The 17,989-nt window shown below is 43.9% G+C and overlaps 1 protein-coding gene across 1 annotated transcript in view; it reads right to left on the bottom strand.

The window, feature by feature from the left end:
* Positions 1-17,989, bottom strand: part of dscaml1 (Down syndrome cell adhesion molecule like 1) — a 586,372-nt gene that overhangs the window by 50,558 nt on the left and 517,825 nt on the right. The window contains exon 24 of the mRNA XM_043676579.2: positions 11,475-11,573. Coding sequence (XP_043532514.1) covers positions 11,475-11,573 — 99 coding nt within the window. The remainder of the gene's footprint in view (positions 1-11,474; positions 11,574-17,989) is intronic.

Genomic DNA, 17,989 nt, shown 5'->3' with positions numbered 1-17,989 from the left:
CCAATTCCCTGAAGCGCCGGGCAGAACTCAGTAAACATCTTAAAGAATTCAACTAGTTTGGTGAGGCACCACCCTCTTTTTCCAGTGACCTTCTGTTTACCAAAAAATTCTACCTTTGCAAGAGATGTTCCAAACAGGAGCACCTATACTGAATTTGCAAACACTTTTCATAGAATCCCTACATTGTGGAAACCAGCCATTCAGCCCATTGAGTTCACACAAACCCTCCAAAGAACATCCCCCAACCAGATCCATCCTATCCCTGTAACCCCATATTCCCCATGACCAATCCATCTAACCTGCACATCTTTGGACTGTGGGAGGGAACCAGAGCACCCACAGGAGGTAACCCAAATGTGCAAAGTCCACACAGACCATTGCCTGTGGGGGAATGGAACCTAGGTCCCTGGCACTGTGAGGTGTCAGTGCTAACCACTGAGCCACCATGCCACCCACTTTTAGTATACAAATGTAGGAGAGAAGGCGGTCGCAAATATCCAGCCACAGCAAAGACATTCTAATTCCTGTTCTCTGAAACTCACATTGCTTGCTGCGAAATTGACTCGAGCTTCTTTCATTAGTCCTCTGGGCAGTTGCCTAGCTTTTGCACAAAGCTGCGGCTCTAGTTACCCATTGATTGGCTTTAATTTATGAAAAGAGATCCTTATTTAACTAACTCCTGTGGGAGCACTCTGAAATGTTCAGCTTTGTACTGGATTACTAGAATGCTAAGCAAAAAAGATGTGCCTTACATTTTACAGGATAGTCTTCAAACAGTAAACAAGTATACTTACAGCAAGGTCATAAACTCCTTCTGTGAAGGAAATTATTACAGAACCTCCTTAGAATTCTGTCTATTGTGTGGCATCTTGTCAAATAGCATTCCAAAAATCTAAGCAGGCTGTGTCAACTGGACATGCCTTCATCCTAAACAACAGTAGATTCAGGAGAGATTTAGCTGTTTCGTATTCATTCATGGGACATGGGTGTCACTGACTCTACCAATATTTATTGCTAATCTCTAACCGGCCCGTGATCTGCATGGCTCTTTAGGATTGGAAACCCATTTTCAGAAAGTATTTGACAGTCAACCCTATTGCTGTGGTTTGGAGTTGCACATAGACCAGCCCACGTAAGGATAGTAGATTTCCCTTTTCTAAGAGACATGATCGAACTAGATAGCTTCTTATCTAACTAACATAATTGCTATTAGACCAGCTTTTTACTGAATGCAAATTTCACCATTTTCCATGATGGGATTTGAACCCCTACTCTCATTAGCCTGAGGGTCTGGAATACTTATCCACTGCCCCACCACCTCCCAGTATATTGGATATGTGGCACAGATTGAGCCATTCAAACAGTCCATGCTGATGTATATGGTCCACTTGAGCCTTCTCCCAGAGTTAGCCACATTTGAGAGGCTGCAGACACATTTGTTATCAGGCAGCTTACAGCAATGGGCTTCCTTCCCTAAAGGGCATGAGTGAATCCATTGGTTTATTTCAGATAATCTGGAAGGCTGCATGGTCATTGTTGAGTGATAGCCCCGAAATGTGATAAGTTTATCAAAAGTCCGCCTGTTGTAATCAGTAACTACCGTAATGATGGAAAGTTGAATACAATGTTTGGCAATGGCATTGAAAAGAAGGAGACACTTGCAATCCCATCAATCTTTTGTTGTGTTATTTGGGAAAGGAGGACATTGTTGCTCAAGGCTACCATTTGCTGCCTGTTTCTAGATGCCCTGATGTCCAGAACCTGAATCAGGAGAAGCTTAACTGAAGGCGATGGTTGTTGGTTTGCCTCTGCAGACTAAAGAAGGGAAGTGTTTAGATTAAAATAAAGCTGTAAATTATAACAAACTGTTAAACTGAGAAATGAATACTCCTGGCACTAAAGATCGTCAGGATGTTTCCAACTTTAGAGATTCTGGTGGGACTAAGGGGCAGATAACTTTGGAAGATGCACCTCCCCACAGGGATGTCAGTGCCTTGAATTGCTGATTAAGACTGGATTGTTAAACTGTTATATAAACACTCCTGGCACTAAAAGCCATCTACTCAGGTGAGCCAAACAAGACTACCAATACTTTACTGTTTAGTCATCTTCTTTGTAGCCTGGGGCAGCCCTGTGGTGAAACTGGGTCCAGCCTGTCCTCTGAATGCGCAGAGCAAAGATTATATATATACTTGGTTCAGAGAGATGCTTTGAATAGAGTTGGAAAACGTATTCATACCCCTGGGCAATGCCTAGGGCAAAGTGTTGGAAATTCAAAACAAACATATTATAGACCCGGTCGAGAGCTCCAACTGCTCCATCTCTCTGCATTAATTCTTTATTGATTATGTTTTGTTTTTGAATTCTGTAATTGGTGTTATATAAAATAAAATATTTTGTTTTATTGGGGAAAGGCGGGTCGTGCACTTTACCCTGACTGCACCCCTCACCCATATCCTTCAGGTTTTCTGTATTCCTTCCATCCAGTAGAACCAATAGCCCCAGGCAAAGGACTCTGTGAAGCACTAACTCAACTGTGAAATGGAACTACACACACAACTATAAATATTATTATTATCGGTCATTCTTGACTGTTTTAATTTTCAAATTAATAAGCACAAGTCGATCTTTTGCAAAGTCATAGAGTCCATAAGACCATAAAACATAGGAGCAGAAATTAGGCCATTCAGCCCATTGAGTCTGCTCTGCCATTCAATCATGGCTGATAAGTTTCTCAGCCCCATACTCACACTTTTTCCCCATAACCCTTGATCCCCTTGATACTCAAGAACCTATCTATCTCAGTCTTAAATATATTCAATGACTCGGCCTCCACAGCCTTCTGTGGCAATGAATTCCATAGGTTCCCCACTCTCTGGCTGAAGACGTTTCTCCTTATCTATATTCTAAAAGGTCTTCCCTTTACTCTGCGGCAATGTCCTCGGGTCCTAGTCTCTCTTACCAATGGAAACAGCTTCCCAGCATCACCTCTGACCAGGTCGTTCAGTATTCAGTATGTTTCGATTAGATTCCCCCTCATCGTATAGGCCCAGAGTCCTGAAATGTTCCTTATAGGTTATGCTCTTATTCCTGGCACCATTCTCGTGAACCTCCTCTGAACACGCTCCAGGGTCAGTCCATACTTTCTGAGATGTGGGGCCCCAAATTGCACATAATACTCCTAATATGGCCTGACCAGAGCCTTATAGAGCCTCAGAAGCACATCCCTGCTTTTATATTCAAGTCCTCTCAAAATAAATGCCATCATTGCGTTTGCCTTCCTAACTACTGACTCAACCTGCAAGTTTACCTTGAGAGAATCCTGGACTAGGACTCCCAAGTCTCTTTGCACTTCAGACTTCTGAATCTTTTTCCCCATTTAGAAAACAGTCCCTGCCTCTATTCTTCCTACCAAAGTCACGACCTCACCCTATCCCACATTGTACTCCATCTGCTACTTCTTTGCCCACTCTCCTAAGCTGTCCAAATCCTTCTGCAGCCTCCCCTGTCTCTCTACCTATTTTTGTATTGTCAGCAGACTTAGTCAGAATGCCCTCAGTTTCTTCATCTAGATTGTTAGCATACAGTGTGAAACATTGTGGTCCCAACACTGAGCCTTGCAAAACTCCACTTGCCACTGGCTACCATCCTGAGAAAGACCCTTTTATCCCCGTAGAGTCAGAGATCTACAGCACGGAAACAGACCCTTTAGTCCAACTAGTCCTCGCTGCCCAGATATCCTAAATTAATCTAATCCCATTTGCTAGAATTTGGCCCCATATCCCTCTAAACCCTTCTTATTCCTGTACCCATCCAGATGCCTTATAAATGTTGTAATTGTACCAGCCTCCATCACTTCCTCTCGCAGCTCATTCCATACACACACCAACCTCTGCGTGAAAAAGGTGCTGCTCAGGTCCCTTTTATACCTTTCCCTCCTCCCCTTAACCCTATGCCCTCTAGGTTTGGACTCCACTACCCTGGGGAAAAGACCTTATCTATTCATCCTATCCATTCCCCTCATGATTTTATAAACTTCTATAAGGTCAGCCCTCAGCATCCAACACTCAAGGGAAAATAGCCCCAGCCTGTTCAGCTTCTCCCTAGAGCTCAAACCCTTCAACCCTGGCAACATCCTTGTAAAACATTTCTGAACCCTTCCAAGTGTTTTGCTTGCAATAATCCTTTGCTGGAACAGCTGGAATATTCTGAGGTATGCTAAAAGGCCAGAACCCTGATTTTAACACTGGTTGTGATGTGCTTGGAGAGGGTTAAGCTCAACCAACTGACCAGGGGCCCTATTAACTCCAGGTCTCATTTAAGTGGAACCAGATACAACCCTGCCTCTCATCCAGAGTCAAAGTTGGTGTGTGTGAATAAGGCAGCAGCTAGACCTCTGGAGCCAGACATTTCCATGGAAACAGAAGAACAGGTGTAGGGGTGGAGTGGGCTGTTTATGTGTGTTGGGGGTGTGTTGCTGGAAAAGCACAGCAGGTCAGGCAGCATCTGAGGAGCAGGAAAATCAACGTTTCGGGCCGGAGCCCTTCATCCCGATGAAGGGCTGTGGCCCGAAATGTTGATTTTCCTGCTCCTCAGATGCTGCCTGACCTGCTGTGCTTTTCTAGCAACACACTCTTGACTCTGATCTCCAGCAAGAGCAGACCTCACTTTCTCTTGTGTGTGTTAGGGGCTTGTTTTGCACTTTGGTGGTGCAGGAATTGCAAACATGAAAGGAGAGGGTTGAGGTTTATAAAGAAGGCTGAGAATTTTGTAAGTGTTGCTTAAACATGAGTCAGTGTCGAATAGTGTGGTGCTGGAAAAGCACAGCTGGTCAGGCAGCATCCGAGAAGCGGGGGAATATATGCTTCAGGCATTAGTCCTTCATCAGGAATGAGGCTTGTGGGCCAAGGGGGCTGAGAGATACATGGAAGGGGGGGTGGGGCTGGGGGGGAAGGTAGTTGGGAATATGATAGGTCGATGAAGGTGGGGGTGAAAGTGATACGTCAGAGAGGAGGGTGGAGCAGATAGGTGGGAAGGAAGATGGGCAGGTAGGACCATTCAAGAGGGCGGTGCAAAGTTGGAAGGTTGGGACTGGGATAAAGTAGGGGGAGGGAAAATGGGAAAACTGGTGACATGAGTCAGTGCAGTTCAATGAACACAGAGATGGCTGGGGAATTGGACTTGGTGCCTATAGGACTTAAATCATCAAAACTTTGAAAAAGCAGAAGATAGAAGGTGTGAGACTGACAAGGAGAACAGACAGGAGCAAATTACTGCAGGTGCTGGAGTCTGTACTGAAAATGATGAAGAGCCATCTAGACTTGAAACGTTAGCTTGTTTTCTCTCCATGGATGCTGCCTGACCTTCTGTGATCTGTAGCATTTTTTTGTTTTCAGGAGAACTGCCATGTCTAGAAGTGAAAAAGGAACAAAGTGAGGATGTAACGGAATTTTGAGGAAGGGGTTAATCTGAGGGAGGATTACATAAACTAATAGTATACAATTGTCACTAGCATGGGATGTGTTCGCGGTTGTAATTCACCCGGCATTTGTGTATGTTAGTACAATGTTATCACACTGTTGGCATAGCCAGTCTGTCAGTTTGATCTGTGCTGGCCTCATCCCCACTCATAACTGCTTAGAAAAGCTAAAGAAAGAGTGCAAATGCTGTGCAAATGAGCAAGGACAATGAGAGATAAACTTTTTCAAACAGTGTACAGAATGCACTGCCTGGAAATGTGGTGCAGGCAGTTTCAATTGAAGCTTTCAAGAGGGTATTGGATAATTATTTGGATAGACACAGTGTACAGAAAAATGGGAAAAGGCAGGAGATTGGCAAAGGTGATAGAATCATGCAGGCACAATGGGGCTGAATATCCTCATTCTGCACCGTAATGATTCTGTGATTTGTGGGAAGAGGGTGTTGGGGAGGGGGTGGGGGCGAAGATAATTATCGTCAACAGAAACAAGTATCATCAATGATTGGCATGGTGTGAGCAGCCGGTTGGTTAATTGACTGTGGTCAAGAGAGAGAAACTCAGGGACCAGATCTTCCTATTCCAGATGGAGTTTTCAGAAGGAGATACCACTTACTGATTCAGCCCTCATCAGCACCTTTAACTCCTTTACAATGGAGCTACAGCGAACTTGAGATGTGGCAGTCCCAACTTTTAAAAAAAGGCAGTGTAGCCACTGGAGAGGCAATAGCCTAGTGGAATTATCACTAGACTATTAATCCAGGAAACCCAGGTAATGTTCTGGAGGCCTGGGTTCAAACCCCACTGTGGTAGATAGTGGAATCTGAATTCAATACATAATTGAATGATCAGAAAATCTCATTCTTACCTGATCTGGAGGGCCCTGCATTTGATTTGCAGAATGTAAAATACTTCAATTGAACCCACAAATGTGAATATTACAAGGGAAACAGAAAAACAGGTTAAAATTGCATCCTTGTATGTGACTTCAGGCTGTGGCAATGTGGTTGACTACCCCCCTGGGAAAGTAGCAATAAATACTGACCTAATCAGAGACACCTACATCCTGGTGAATAATATTTTTTCAAAAACTTCAAGAGGGATAGTTCTTTCAATTTTAACAAACCTCTCCTCTGCCTGAAGCATGGGTGATTTTGACTGGTTAGGAAATGCAAGTCCAACAAGGATTTGATAAGTGGCAAAACTGCTAGAATTATAATACCCAGTGCATTCCACTTTCATCAGGCACAAAGGATTAAAATTGCCACACAGCAACCTGTTGGACCTTTCCACCAACTCTTCACTGCCATAACTTTTAGTGTAATTGGTGAACATGGTTTCTTGAACCAATCAAGTTCATCACAGGAGGGCCCACACTTGATTTGCAGAATGTAACACATTTCAATTGACTCCACAGATGAGAATATAACAAGGCAAAAAGAAAAACAGGTTAAAATTGCAGTGCACACATCTTATTCAAACTTTGGCATCAAACTTCTTCCTCCTTACAGTATTAATATCCGAGGAATCATGTGTCATTTCTTCACATGTCCTACGCCAAAGCCTGAATAGAGATGAAAGCACTTGCGATAATTGTATTGCATACTTATTCTTTAACATTGATAATCCAATTGAGGGAAAAGTTTATCAACAAGGCCAATTTGAGAGATAAGGGATTTTAATGATGGGTGTAGGTAATTAATTGTGTTCTGGTAATTAATTGCTGGGATGGTCTGCCTGCTTCTCTGCCCTTGCTGCTGTGTATGTGCAGCTGAATTAAAAAGGCAGTAATGTTATTAACACACAGGAAATTACTGCTGAATGGGCTTTGTTCTAATTCACTACCAGAGGATTAATAAAGAAAGGTTTGCGCTTGATAAACCACCTTCAGAGTCAAGAAGTATTAAAGTGGACTTGAGTGCACTCGCTCTCTCCGCCTGAGGGACCCCCTAGGCTGGAACTGGACTGGCAAGGGCGGAGGGGAGTGGATAATAAATCCAGCCTGGAGATCTGAAGATGAAAATGAACTGGAAACCCAAACAACAGGACACAAAAGGCAAGGAAACAAGTGCAAAAACAGAATTCTGTTTTGTTTGGCTCCACAGTTGGATGGATGGGATACGGTCAATCAGTGGGTTTGCACCACGCCTTCTGGCAGAGTCAATTGATTTTGAAAGAGCATAAACTGAACATTACATCCAATATGGAGTGTTAAAAGAGCTTATGATTACATAGCACTTTTCCCAATTATTGTATATCTCAAAGTGCGTTATAGCCAGTGAAGCAGTTCTTTCGTTCTAGTGTAGGGAACGCAGCAGCTAAAATGTGCACAGTAAGCTTCCACAAATAGCAATGGAATAATAACCAAATGATCTGTTTTTGTGATACTGATTGATAAATACTGACCAGGACATTGGATAACTCCCCCATTCTTTGAACCAATGTTTTGGGATTTTTACATCTAGTTGAGCCAGCAGATGGTACCTTGGTTCAATGTCTGCTCTTCAAGACTGCAATGGAGTGTCAACCTGCACTTTTTAAACTCAATTCCTGGAATGGGATTTGAACCCAGAACCTTGCAGATTAGGTTAAAATTACTCCTGGGTATGTGCCCAAGTGAAACGTGAAAAGACATTACAATGTTTTTGCTTGGCAGTTACACTTCCAGAAATATGGGAACAGGAGTAGGCCATTCAGCCCCTCGAGTCTGTTCTGCCATTCAATGACATCATGGCTGATCTCTAGCCTAACTCCACATATCTGCCTTTGGCCCATAATACCTCTAAATGGTAAAACTTTATCTCAAATTTAAAATTAATCAATAATCTAGCATCAACTGCTGTTAGTTGAAAAGAGTTCCAATCCCCTACTACCCCTTGTGTGTAGAAGTGTTTCCTAACATCTCTCCTTAACAGTCTGGCCCCCGTTTTTAGATTAGGCCCCATAGTTCATGAATCCGCAACTGGTGTAAACAGTTTATATTTTCCTCATCATATCTTGATAACTTTGATAAGATCACCCCTTAACCTTCTAAGTGCTCGAGAAAACAGGTCTGAGTTGTATAATCTCTCCTCATAACTTGACCAGGCACCATTCTTGCAAAGCTGATGTTGTATATCCTCCAAAGCCATTATAAGCCCATAAGACATAGGAGCAGAATTTAGGCCGTTCAGCCCATTGAGTCTGCTCTGCATTCAATCATGGCTGATAGGTTTCTCAGCCCCATTCTCCTGCTTTCTCCCCATTACCGTTGATCCCCTTGTTACTCGAGAGGCTATCTATCTCAGTCTTAAATATACTCAATGACCTGGCCACCACAGCCTTCTGCGGCAGTGAATTTCATAGATTCACCACTCTCTGGCTAAAGAAATTTCTCCTTATCTCCATCCTAAAGCGTCTTCCCATTATATCCTTCCTAAAGTGTGGTGCCTAGATCTGCTCATAGTACTCGATGGTTGATTACGTCTATTCAATGCTAAAATGTTCAAAATAAAAACAACTGAAAATTGAGAATCATGACCTCACGAAAGGTACAAGAGCTTTAGATCTGTTTGTTTGGGCCAACTTAGCATAGTCAATTCACCTAACCTGCACATCTTTGGATTGTAGGAGGAAACCAGAGCACCCAGAGAAAAACCACGCAGACACGGGAAGAATGTGCAAACTCCACACAGACAGTTACCTGAGGGTGAAATCAAACCCAGGTCCCTGGTGCTGTGAGGTAGTAGTGCTAATGACTAAGCCACAGTGTTCTCCTTTAAGACCTTTATATACAGAAGCCTCTGAGTGAAACCTTTTTAAGGGATGGGTGGTAATGTGGTGGGAGTGTTGTAGGGCACAAGGCACTGGATTAAAGCTCCAGTCTCTTTGGAGATATGTGACTATATCTCACTGCTGCCAGTTGTGCTAGTGGCGTAGGGCTGACACAGTGGTACCGTCACTAACTCTGGGCCAGGAGGCCTGGGTTCAAGTCTCACGTGCTGCAGAGGGGGGTCATAACACCTCAGAACAGGTGGCTCAGAAAATACTTGCAACATACAGGGAGGAGCTGGACTAAAAATTCCCAGAGACTACAAAGATATTAATGCAGGTGTAATTCACCTTGTAAGCAATAATCTTGCCAATAACTGGGTCAGAAGATTACCCAGCTGCATGACAGAGCAAATAAAACCATTTTGTTAAACATTATGTTGACACAGAATGTACGATCCCAGAACTTCTTCCACTTAGATTTGCAATTGCTGAATAGAACACAAATCATATCAACCAAAAAGATATCACAGATTGCTTGTATCAAGCTGGATTTAGGTGTGAAAATGAAATGATGAAACAGAGGACAGCGATAACACCTACTGATGGTACAAGATTATGAAGGCGATTGACACTGCTGAAGATTTGCTCCGGAAAAGAGTTCAAGCACCAGGGTATGACCTAGATAAGAAGTCAGACAGAATTTTCTCCTGCACAAGTCTGTGGCTCCCGGGCCATTGTATTGGTGACAAATAGATTCAAGAGATGACTGGATGGGTTTTTGGAGAGAGAAGGATTTGAGGTGTAAGATGAGGAAATGGACAGATGGGATTGATTTATCAAAAAGGCTTATTGTATCTAATGGCCTTTTACTGAGAAAATATCTTCATTTGCTTCTTTGTCTAATCACAAGGGAAGCTGATATATCACGGTGCACAGTGCATCCCTTTAGTCTCTGAATCAGAATCAGGGTTCAAGTCCCACTCACACCTTGTCATGGAAGGTGCACTCATGTGACCCAAAACAAATTGTTCATTGGCCTTTGCAATCGTTCCTATAGCTTTCTCCAGAGAGAAAAAAAAGAGTGTAGGGTTACATGAAAAAAGATGTCTGAAGTTTACCATACCAACCCTCGTAACCAACATGTCCCTGGCAAAACTAAAGCCAAATCTCAATGAACAAAGAAATTTCCTGTCAAAGATATAAGTGTTCCTATATGTGACAGGATATGTAATAGGGCAGGCCTTATTTCACCCACCACCCCCTCTCTTTAATCTTCCTGGGTTCACTGACCATTGCCATTTCACGGTGTGCTTTCACTATCAAGAGGGAGACAACGGCTGCCAAAGAGATAGATGGGAATCTAAAGGGAGAGAATGGTCAGGAACAAGGCTTTCAGAAGGTGAGACTTTGGAATGTTGAACAGGAAGGAGAGGAAGCGTTCACTGTCTATATTTGAGGACAGGAGGACTACTGCCACTGGCACTCTGGTTCTGCTGCCACCTTCTACAAGGTGAGCAACTGGAGGTTGGACTTGACAGCAGGAAAATGAGGCCCAACGCTTGGCCGCACCTATCTATGTTTTGCCACTGGGCTGCTCAAACCTATGAGGTTGGATTCTAGCATCAAAGGAAAGCCATCTAAAACAGCAGAGTAAAGTGTAAAAAGGAATATTGCACATCCTGCACCTACGGAGGAGTTAGCTAGCTCAGTTGGCTGAATGGTTATTGGAAATACAGAGTTACACCAACTGTGTAGGTTCAGTACATGTACCAGCTGAGGTTACTAACATCCAGAAAAGACAGCAGGTATAGGGGATCATCACACCTTCCAAGTTACTCACAATCCCGACTTGGAAATGGATTGCATTCCTTCAGCATAAATAAAAGACAAAGAGTCACTTTGTAGATCAGGGGCTGTGACTCAGACTGCCAAGTGTCCCAACTATTTTACACATAGCACAGATCCAGAACCAGCAATGAAATGAAAGACTTGGTAATCTCTGAGGAATGATGCCCAGGGAGAACTCTGTGCTATTTTGTTGTTTGATTCTTTCATCATTGAATTGAACTACTCAACATTAGGACACTCTAATCTATTGGCTTAATGGTTCATCAGAACGCTGACTCAGGAGTGAATGTGTTCCCAACCAGGTCAAGCTGACACTCATGAAGAACAAAACACACCAGTGTGGTTTCTGCTGGGAGGATGAATGGACATAACAGATGCCATGAGGAGATCAACTTACCTCTGATGGAGCTGCCACCATTGTCACCAGGAATCCAAGCCAACGTAATGGTAGAGGATGAGGTCTTAGACACAGTCAGACGAGGTTGGTCAGGTGGCACTAGGAAGGGGAAAGTTTATGGTTAATTTAATAGTAGAATCAGATTCACCCACATTACATTATAAAACAAATTTAACTGTGAACACAGTGAGTGAAATAAACATATTTTCATTTATAAATCATTTCTTTCCTTCCATTCAAACCAAATTGATGATCTAGAAGTTCTAACTTTCCTGATATTGATTGGGAAAGCTATAGCTCAAGTTCGTTAGATGGGTCAGTGTTTGTTCAATGTGTGCAGGAGAGTTTCTGACACAATATGTAGACAGGCCAACAAGAGGTGAGGCCATACTGGATTTGGTTCTGGGTAACGAATCAGGTCAGGTGTTAGAATTAGAGGTAGGTGAGCACTTTGGGGATAGTGACCATAATTCGGTGATTTTTACTCTCGTGATGGAGAGGGATAAGTGTGTACTACAGGGCAAGAGTTATAGCTGGGGTCAGGGAAATTATGATGCGGTGAGGCATGACTTAGGATGTGTGGCTTGGAAAAGTAGACTCCAAGGCAAGAGTGTAAATGATATGTGGAGCTTGTTCAAGGAGCAACTATTGAGTGTCCTTGATAATTATGTACCTGTCAGGCAGGGCGGAAAGGGTCGTGCGAGGGAGCCGTGGTTTAATAAGGAATTGGAATCCCTTGTTAAATGGAAGAGGGCGGCCTATCTCAAGATGAGACGTGAAGGTTCAATTGGGGCAATTGAGAGTTATAGGGTAGCCAGGAAGGACCTGAAGAGAGAGCTAAGAGCAGCAAGGAGGGGACATGAAAGGTCCTTAGTCGGTAGGATTAGGGAAAACCCTAAGGCTTTCTATAGGTATGTTAGGAATAAAAGAATGACTAGGGTAGGAATAGGTCCAGTCAAGGATAGTAGTGGGAAGTTGCGTGTGGAGGCGGAAGAGATTGGGGAGACACTGAATGAATACCTTTCTTCAGTATTTACTCAGGAACAGGGCATTGTCGTCGATGTGAATACTGAGTCACAAATAAGTAGAATGGATGGCTTTGAGGTATGTAGAGAAGAGGTGTTGGAAATCCTGGGAAAGGTGAAAATAGATAAGTCCCCTGGGCCTGATGGCATTTATCCTAGGATTCTCTGGGAAGCAAGGGAGGAGATTGCAGAGCCATTGGCCTTGATTTTTATGTCCTCTTTGTCTACAGGAGTAGTGCCAGAAGACTGGAGGATAGCAAATGTGGTTCCCTTGTTCAAAAAGGGGAGTAGGGATAACCCTAGTAACTATAGGCCGGTGAGTCTCACTTCTGTTGTGGGCAAAGTCTTAGAGAGAATTGTAAGGGATAGGATTTATGCACATCTGGATAGGAATAATGTGATCAAGGAAATTCAGCATGGTTTTGTGAAGGGCAGGTCGTGCCTCACAAACCTTATTGAATTCTTTGAAAAGGTGACGAAGGAGGTTGATGAGGGGAAAGCGGTAGATGTGGTATAAATGGATTTTAGTAAGGCGTTTGATAAGGTTCCCCATGGTAGGCTACTGCAGAAAATACGGAGATATGGCATTGAGGGTGAGTTGGAGGTTTGGATTAGGAATTGGCTGGATGGAAGAAGACAGAGGGTAGTAGTTGATGGCAAAGTTTCTTCATGGAGTGCCGTCACTAGTGGTGTTCCGCAAGGATCTGTTTTGGGACCATTGCTGTTTGTCATTTTTATAAATGACCTGGAAGAGGGGTTAGAAGGTTGGGTGAGCAAGTTTGCGGATGATACGAAAGTCGGAGGACTTGTTGACAGTGAGGAAGGATGTGGCAGGTTACAGCAGGATATAGAGAAGCTGCAGAGCTGGGCAGAAAGGTGGCAAATGGAATTCAATGTAGCTAAGTGTGAGGTGATTCACTTTGGGAAGAATAACAAAAAGATGGGGTACTGGGCTAATGGTCGGATACTTGGCAGTGTGGATGAGCAGAGGGATCTTGGTGTCCATGTACACAGATCTCTGAAAGTTGCCACCCAGGTAAATAGTGCGGTGAGGAAGGCATATGGCGTACTGGCTTTTATTGGTAGAGGAATTGAGTTCCGGAGTCCTGAGGTCATTATGCAGCTGTATAAGACTCTGGTGCGGCCACATCTGGAATACTGTATGCAGTTTTGGTCGCCATACTATAGGAAGGATGTGGAGGCACTGGAATGGGTGCAGAGGAGGTTTACCAGGATGTTGCCTGGTATGGAAGGAAGATCGTATGAGGAAAGACTGAGACACTTGGGGCTGTTTTCATTAGAGAAAAGAAGGTTTAGGGGTGACTTGATTGAGGTGTACAAGATGATTAGGGGGTTAGATAGGGTTGACAGTGTGAACCTTTTCCCGCGTATGGAGTCGGGTAGTACAAGGGGGCATAGCTTTAAATTAAGGGGGGGTAGATATAGGACTGAAGTTAGGGGTAGGTTCTTCACTCAGCGAGTCGTAAGTTCATGGAATGCCCTGCCAGTAGCAGTGGTGGACTCTCCCTCTTTATGGGCATTTAAGCGGGCATTGGATAGGTATATGGAGGATAGTGGGTTAGTATAGGTTAGGTGGGCTTGGATCGGCACAACATCGAGGGCCAAAGGGCCTGTACTGCGCTGTATTCCTCTATGTTCTATGTTCTATGTTCTAAGTTAGCCAGCTAGCCGGTTTCTATACAAAACTGATTTGGGCAGCTGTTAAAAGCTTTGAGATTCTCAGCAAAACATTTGGTTAAATTAAGGCCATGGAGAGGCCACAGAGGATGTGTGTGGCATGGAAGCTAGGATGAGGCAGCTCAGTTATGTGGAGAGGCTAGAGAAGCTAATATCACTCTCCAAAAATGGAAGTGGTTAGGGTGATTCAATAAAGGTGTCCAAAAGCATGCAGATTTTTTGATTGAGCAAATCAAGTGCTCTGTTGTTCAATGTTTTTCACAGTCAAGAAGGTCAGTAATCAGGACTTGGAACTAAAATAAAGGTGAAGGCGATATGGTGAGGAATGCTCTGCCTGAAATGGTGGGGCAAGCGGATATAATCTCAAGTGAGGCTGGGGATCACTGGAGGAGGCCGAGATGGATTGTCCACTCCACACTCTGGCTAAAGATTGTTGTAAATGCATCAGCCTTATGTTTTGCAGAGTGCTGGGCTCTTCCATCATTGAGGATGGGGATATCTGTGGAGCCTCCACCTCCAGTGAGTTGTTTAATTGTCAGCCATCATTCAGAACTGGGTGTAGCAGGACTACACAGCTTAGATATGATCGATTGGTTGTGGGATCGCTTAGCTCTATCTGTCACTTGCTGCTTATGTTGTTTGGCATGCAAGTAGCGCAGCTTGATAGCTTCACCAGGTTGACACCTCATCTTTTTATCTGCCTGGTGCTGTTCCTGCACCTTCTATTGAACCAAGGTTGATCTCCTGGCTTGATGGTAAATGTTGAAATGGGGATACGCCAGGCCATGAGCTTACAGATTGTGCTGGAGTACAATTCTGCTGCTGTTGATGGCCCACAGCACCTCATGGATGCCCAGAATTGAATTGCTAGATCTGTTTGAACTCTGTTGCATTTAGCATGGTGATAGTGCCACACAACACAATGGAGGGTATTCTCAATGTGAAGGTGGGACTTCATCTCCACAAGGACTGTGTGGTGGTTGTTCTTACCAAAACTGTCATGGACAGATGCATCTGCAGCTGGCTGATTGGTAGGGATCAGTTTAAATGTGTTTTTCCCTCTTGTTGATTCCCTCACCACCTTCCGCAGACCCAATCTCGCAGTTATGTCATTTAGGACCCGACCAGCTCGATCAATAGTTCTGCTGCCAAGCCAGTCTCTCTGGTGGACACTGAAATCCCCCACTCAGAGTACATTTTGTGCCCTTGTCATCCTCAGCGCGATCTACAAGTGTTGTTCAACATGGATGAGTGCTGATTCTTTAGCCAAAGGAGGGTGGTGCATAATAACCAGTAGCAGGTTTCCTTGCCCCTGTTTAACCTGAAGCCACGAGATGTCATGGGGTCCCGAGTTAATGTTGAGAAATCCCAGGCAACTCCCTCCCGATTGTATGACTGTTGCCACCACCTCTGCCGAGTCTGTCCTGCCGGTGGGAAAGGACATAGCCAGGGATGGTGACGACAGGTTATGGAACATTGCCTGTAAGGTATGATTCTGTGAGTATGATTATGCCAGGCTGTTGCTTGACTAGTCTGCGAGACAGCTCTCCTAATTCTGGCACTAGCCCCCAAATGTTAAGAAGGAGGACTTTGTAGGGTTGACAGGGCTATTTCTGCCATTGTCTTTTCCAATGCCTAGATCTATGCCTGGTAATACATCTGGTTTCATTTCTTTGTTGAGACTTCATTTTAATTGATACAACTGAGTGGCTTACCATTCCACAGGACAGTTGAGAGGTACTCACATTGCTGTGGGTCAGGAGACACATGTAGGCTAGACCAGGTGTGGTGGGCCAATTTCCTTCCCTGAAACTCATTAGTGATCCAGATAGGTTCTTCCTGATAATTGGCAATGATTTGATGGTCAACACTAGATTTTTAATTCCAATATTTTTAATTGAGCCCAAATTTCTTCAGCTGTAGTGGCACAGTTTGAATCTGGGTCCCCAGAACATTAGCTGAGCTTCTGGATTAATTGCTGTGTCACCATAGTATTACCAGACCACAGGGGCTGCTCTCTCATTAGAGAGAAGCGACTGGTGGTGATTTAACCTGAGGGCCACCAGACCTCAGGCGAGGGCAGACGTTGAGAAGGAGAATCCTTCATGATAACCTCAAACCAGTGATGGGAATTGAACCCACTCTGTTGGCATCATACTGCTCTGTAAACCAACAATCCAGCCAACTGAGCTAAACCGATTCCCTAGATTAATAGCCTAGCAATAATAGACCATTGCCTGTAAGGTCAGATGTGTAGACAGATCTTTGTTGACTGGTGCAAAACATTATGGATAGAGTGACTTCCTTTTGTGATCAAATGTCAGTCAGCCTGTAGGCCTTGTCCTAACTGAGTCTATTGAACATTGAACTCTGCCAGCATTAGCTTTTGCTTTTCTTCCTCATGCTTCTTTGTAAATGTATCTATTCAATTCATTTCAAATAAAGCAATTTTGCCACACTCTGGACTGTGAGTTTATTTTGTATTGCTTATTGGGTTTATCAGTGAGGACTCTACGACACCTAGTTTAGGATACATAGAACATACATTATAACGCTAACTACTTGACTGTGTAACAACATTCACCAAGGCTCCTTTGAGAATACCTTCCAAACCCATGACTGCTTCCATCTAGAAGGATAAGGGCAGCAGATACAATGGGAACACCACCACCTGCAAGTTCCCCTCCAATCCACACACCATCCTGACTTGGTAATATATCGCCATAGAACTTCTCCTAACGGCATAGTGGGTGTATATTTTTATTCTCTTATGGGATATGGGCAATACTGGCTGTCTAGCATTTATTGCCCATCCCTGGTTGTCCTTGAGAAGGTGGTAGTGAGCTGCTTTGAACAGTCATAGAGTTATAGAATCATACAGCATGGAAACAGGCCCTTCACTCCAACCAGTTCATGCCAACAATGTTCCCAAACTAAACTCGTCCCACCTCCCTGCATTTGGCCCGTATCCCTCTAAATATTTCTTGTTCATGTACTTAGCCAAATGTTTTTTGAATGTTGTAACTGTACCTACATCTTCCACTTCCTCTGGCAATCCATTCCACACATTAACCACTTTATGTGAAAAAAAAGTTTCCCCCTCATATGCTTTTCAAATCTTTCTCTTCTCACCTTAAAATTATGTCCCCTTCGGGAAAAGACCTTTGCTATGATCTGTACCCCTCATTTTATAAACTTCTATTAGATCACCCCTCAACCTCCTAAACTCCAGTGAAAAAAGTCTAAATCTATCCACCCTCTTTTTATATCTCAAGCCCTACATTCCTGGCAAGATCCTTCTCTCAACCCTCTTCGCTTTAATAATATCCTTCCTTTAACAAGATGACCAGAACCACACACGGTACTCCAGAAGAGGCCTCACCATCCTCAAAATGACGTCCCAACTCCTGTACTCCAAGGTCTGAGCAATGAAGGCAAGTGTGATAAACACCTTCTTAACCTCCCTGTCTATCTGTGAAGCAAATTTCAAAGAATTATGTACCTGAACCCCTTGGTCTCTCTGCTCGACAACATTACTTGGAGACCTACCATTAATTGTACAAGTCCTGCCCATGTTTGTATTACCAAAATGCTTTCTCAAACCGCTGCAATCCATGTGCTGTATAGGGAGGGAGTTCCAGCAATTCGGAAGGCAACACTGTGGGCGGCACGGTGGCACAGTGGTTAGCACTGCTGCCTCACAGCGCCAGAGACCCGGGTTCAATTCCCGCCTCAGGCGACTGACTGTGTGGAGTTTGCATGTTCTCCCCGTGTCTGCGTGGGTTTCCTCTG

The sequence above is a fragment of the Chiloscyllium plagiosum genome, unplaced genomic scaffold (assembly GCF_037043375.1).
Source record: "Chiloscyllium plagiosum isolate Xiang-an unplaced genomic scaffold, Cpla_swu_hap1 HiC_scaffold_29, whole genome shotgun sequence".
NCBI classification, from domain to species: Eukaryota; Metazoa; Chordata; class Chondrichthyes; order Orectolobiformes; family Hemiscylliidae; genus Chiloscyllium; species Chiloscyllium plagiosum.
The sequence above is the reverse complement of the archived record's forward strand: the minus strand, read 5'-3'. Positions and strand labels throughout refer to the sequence as shown.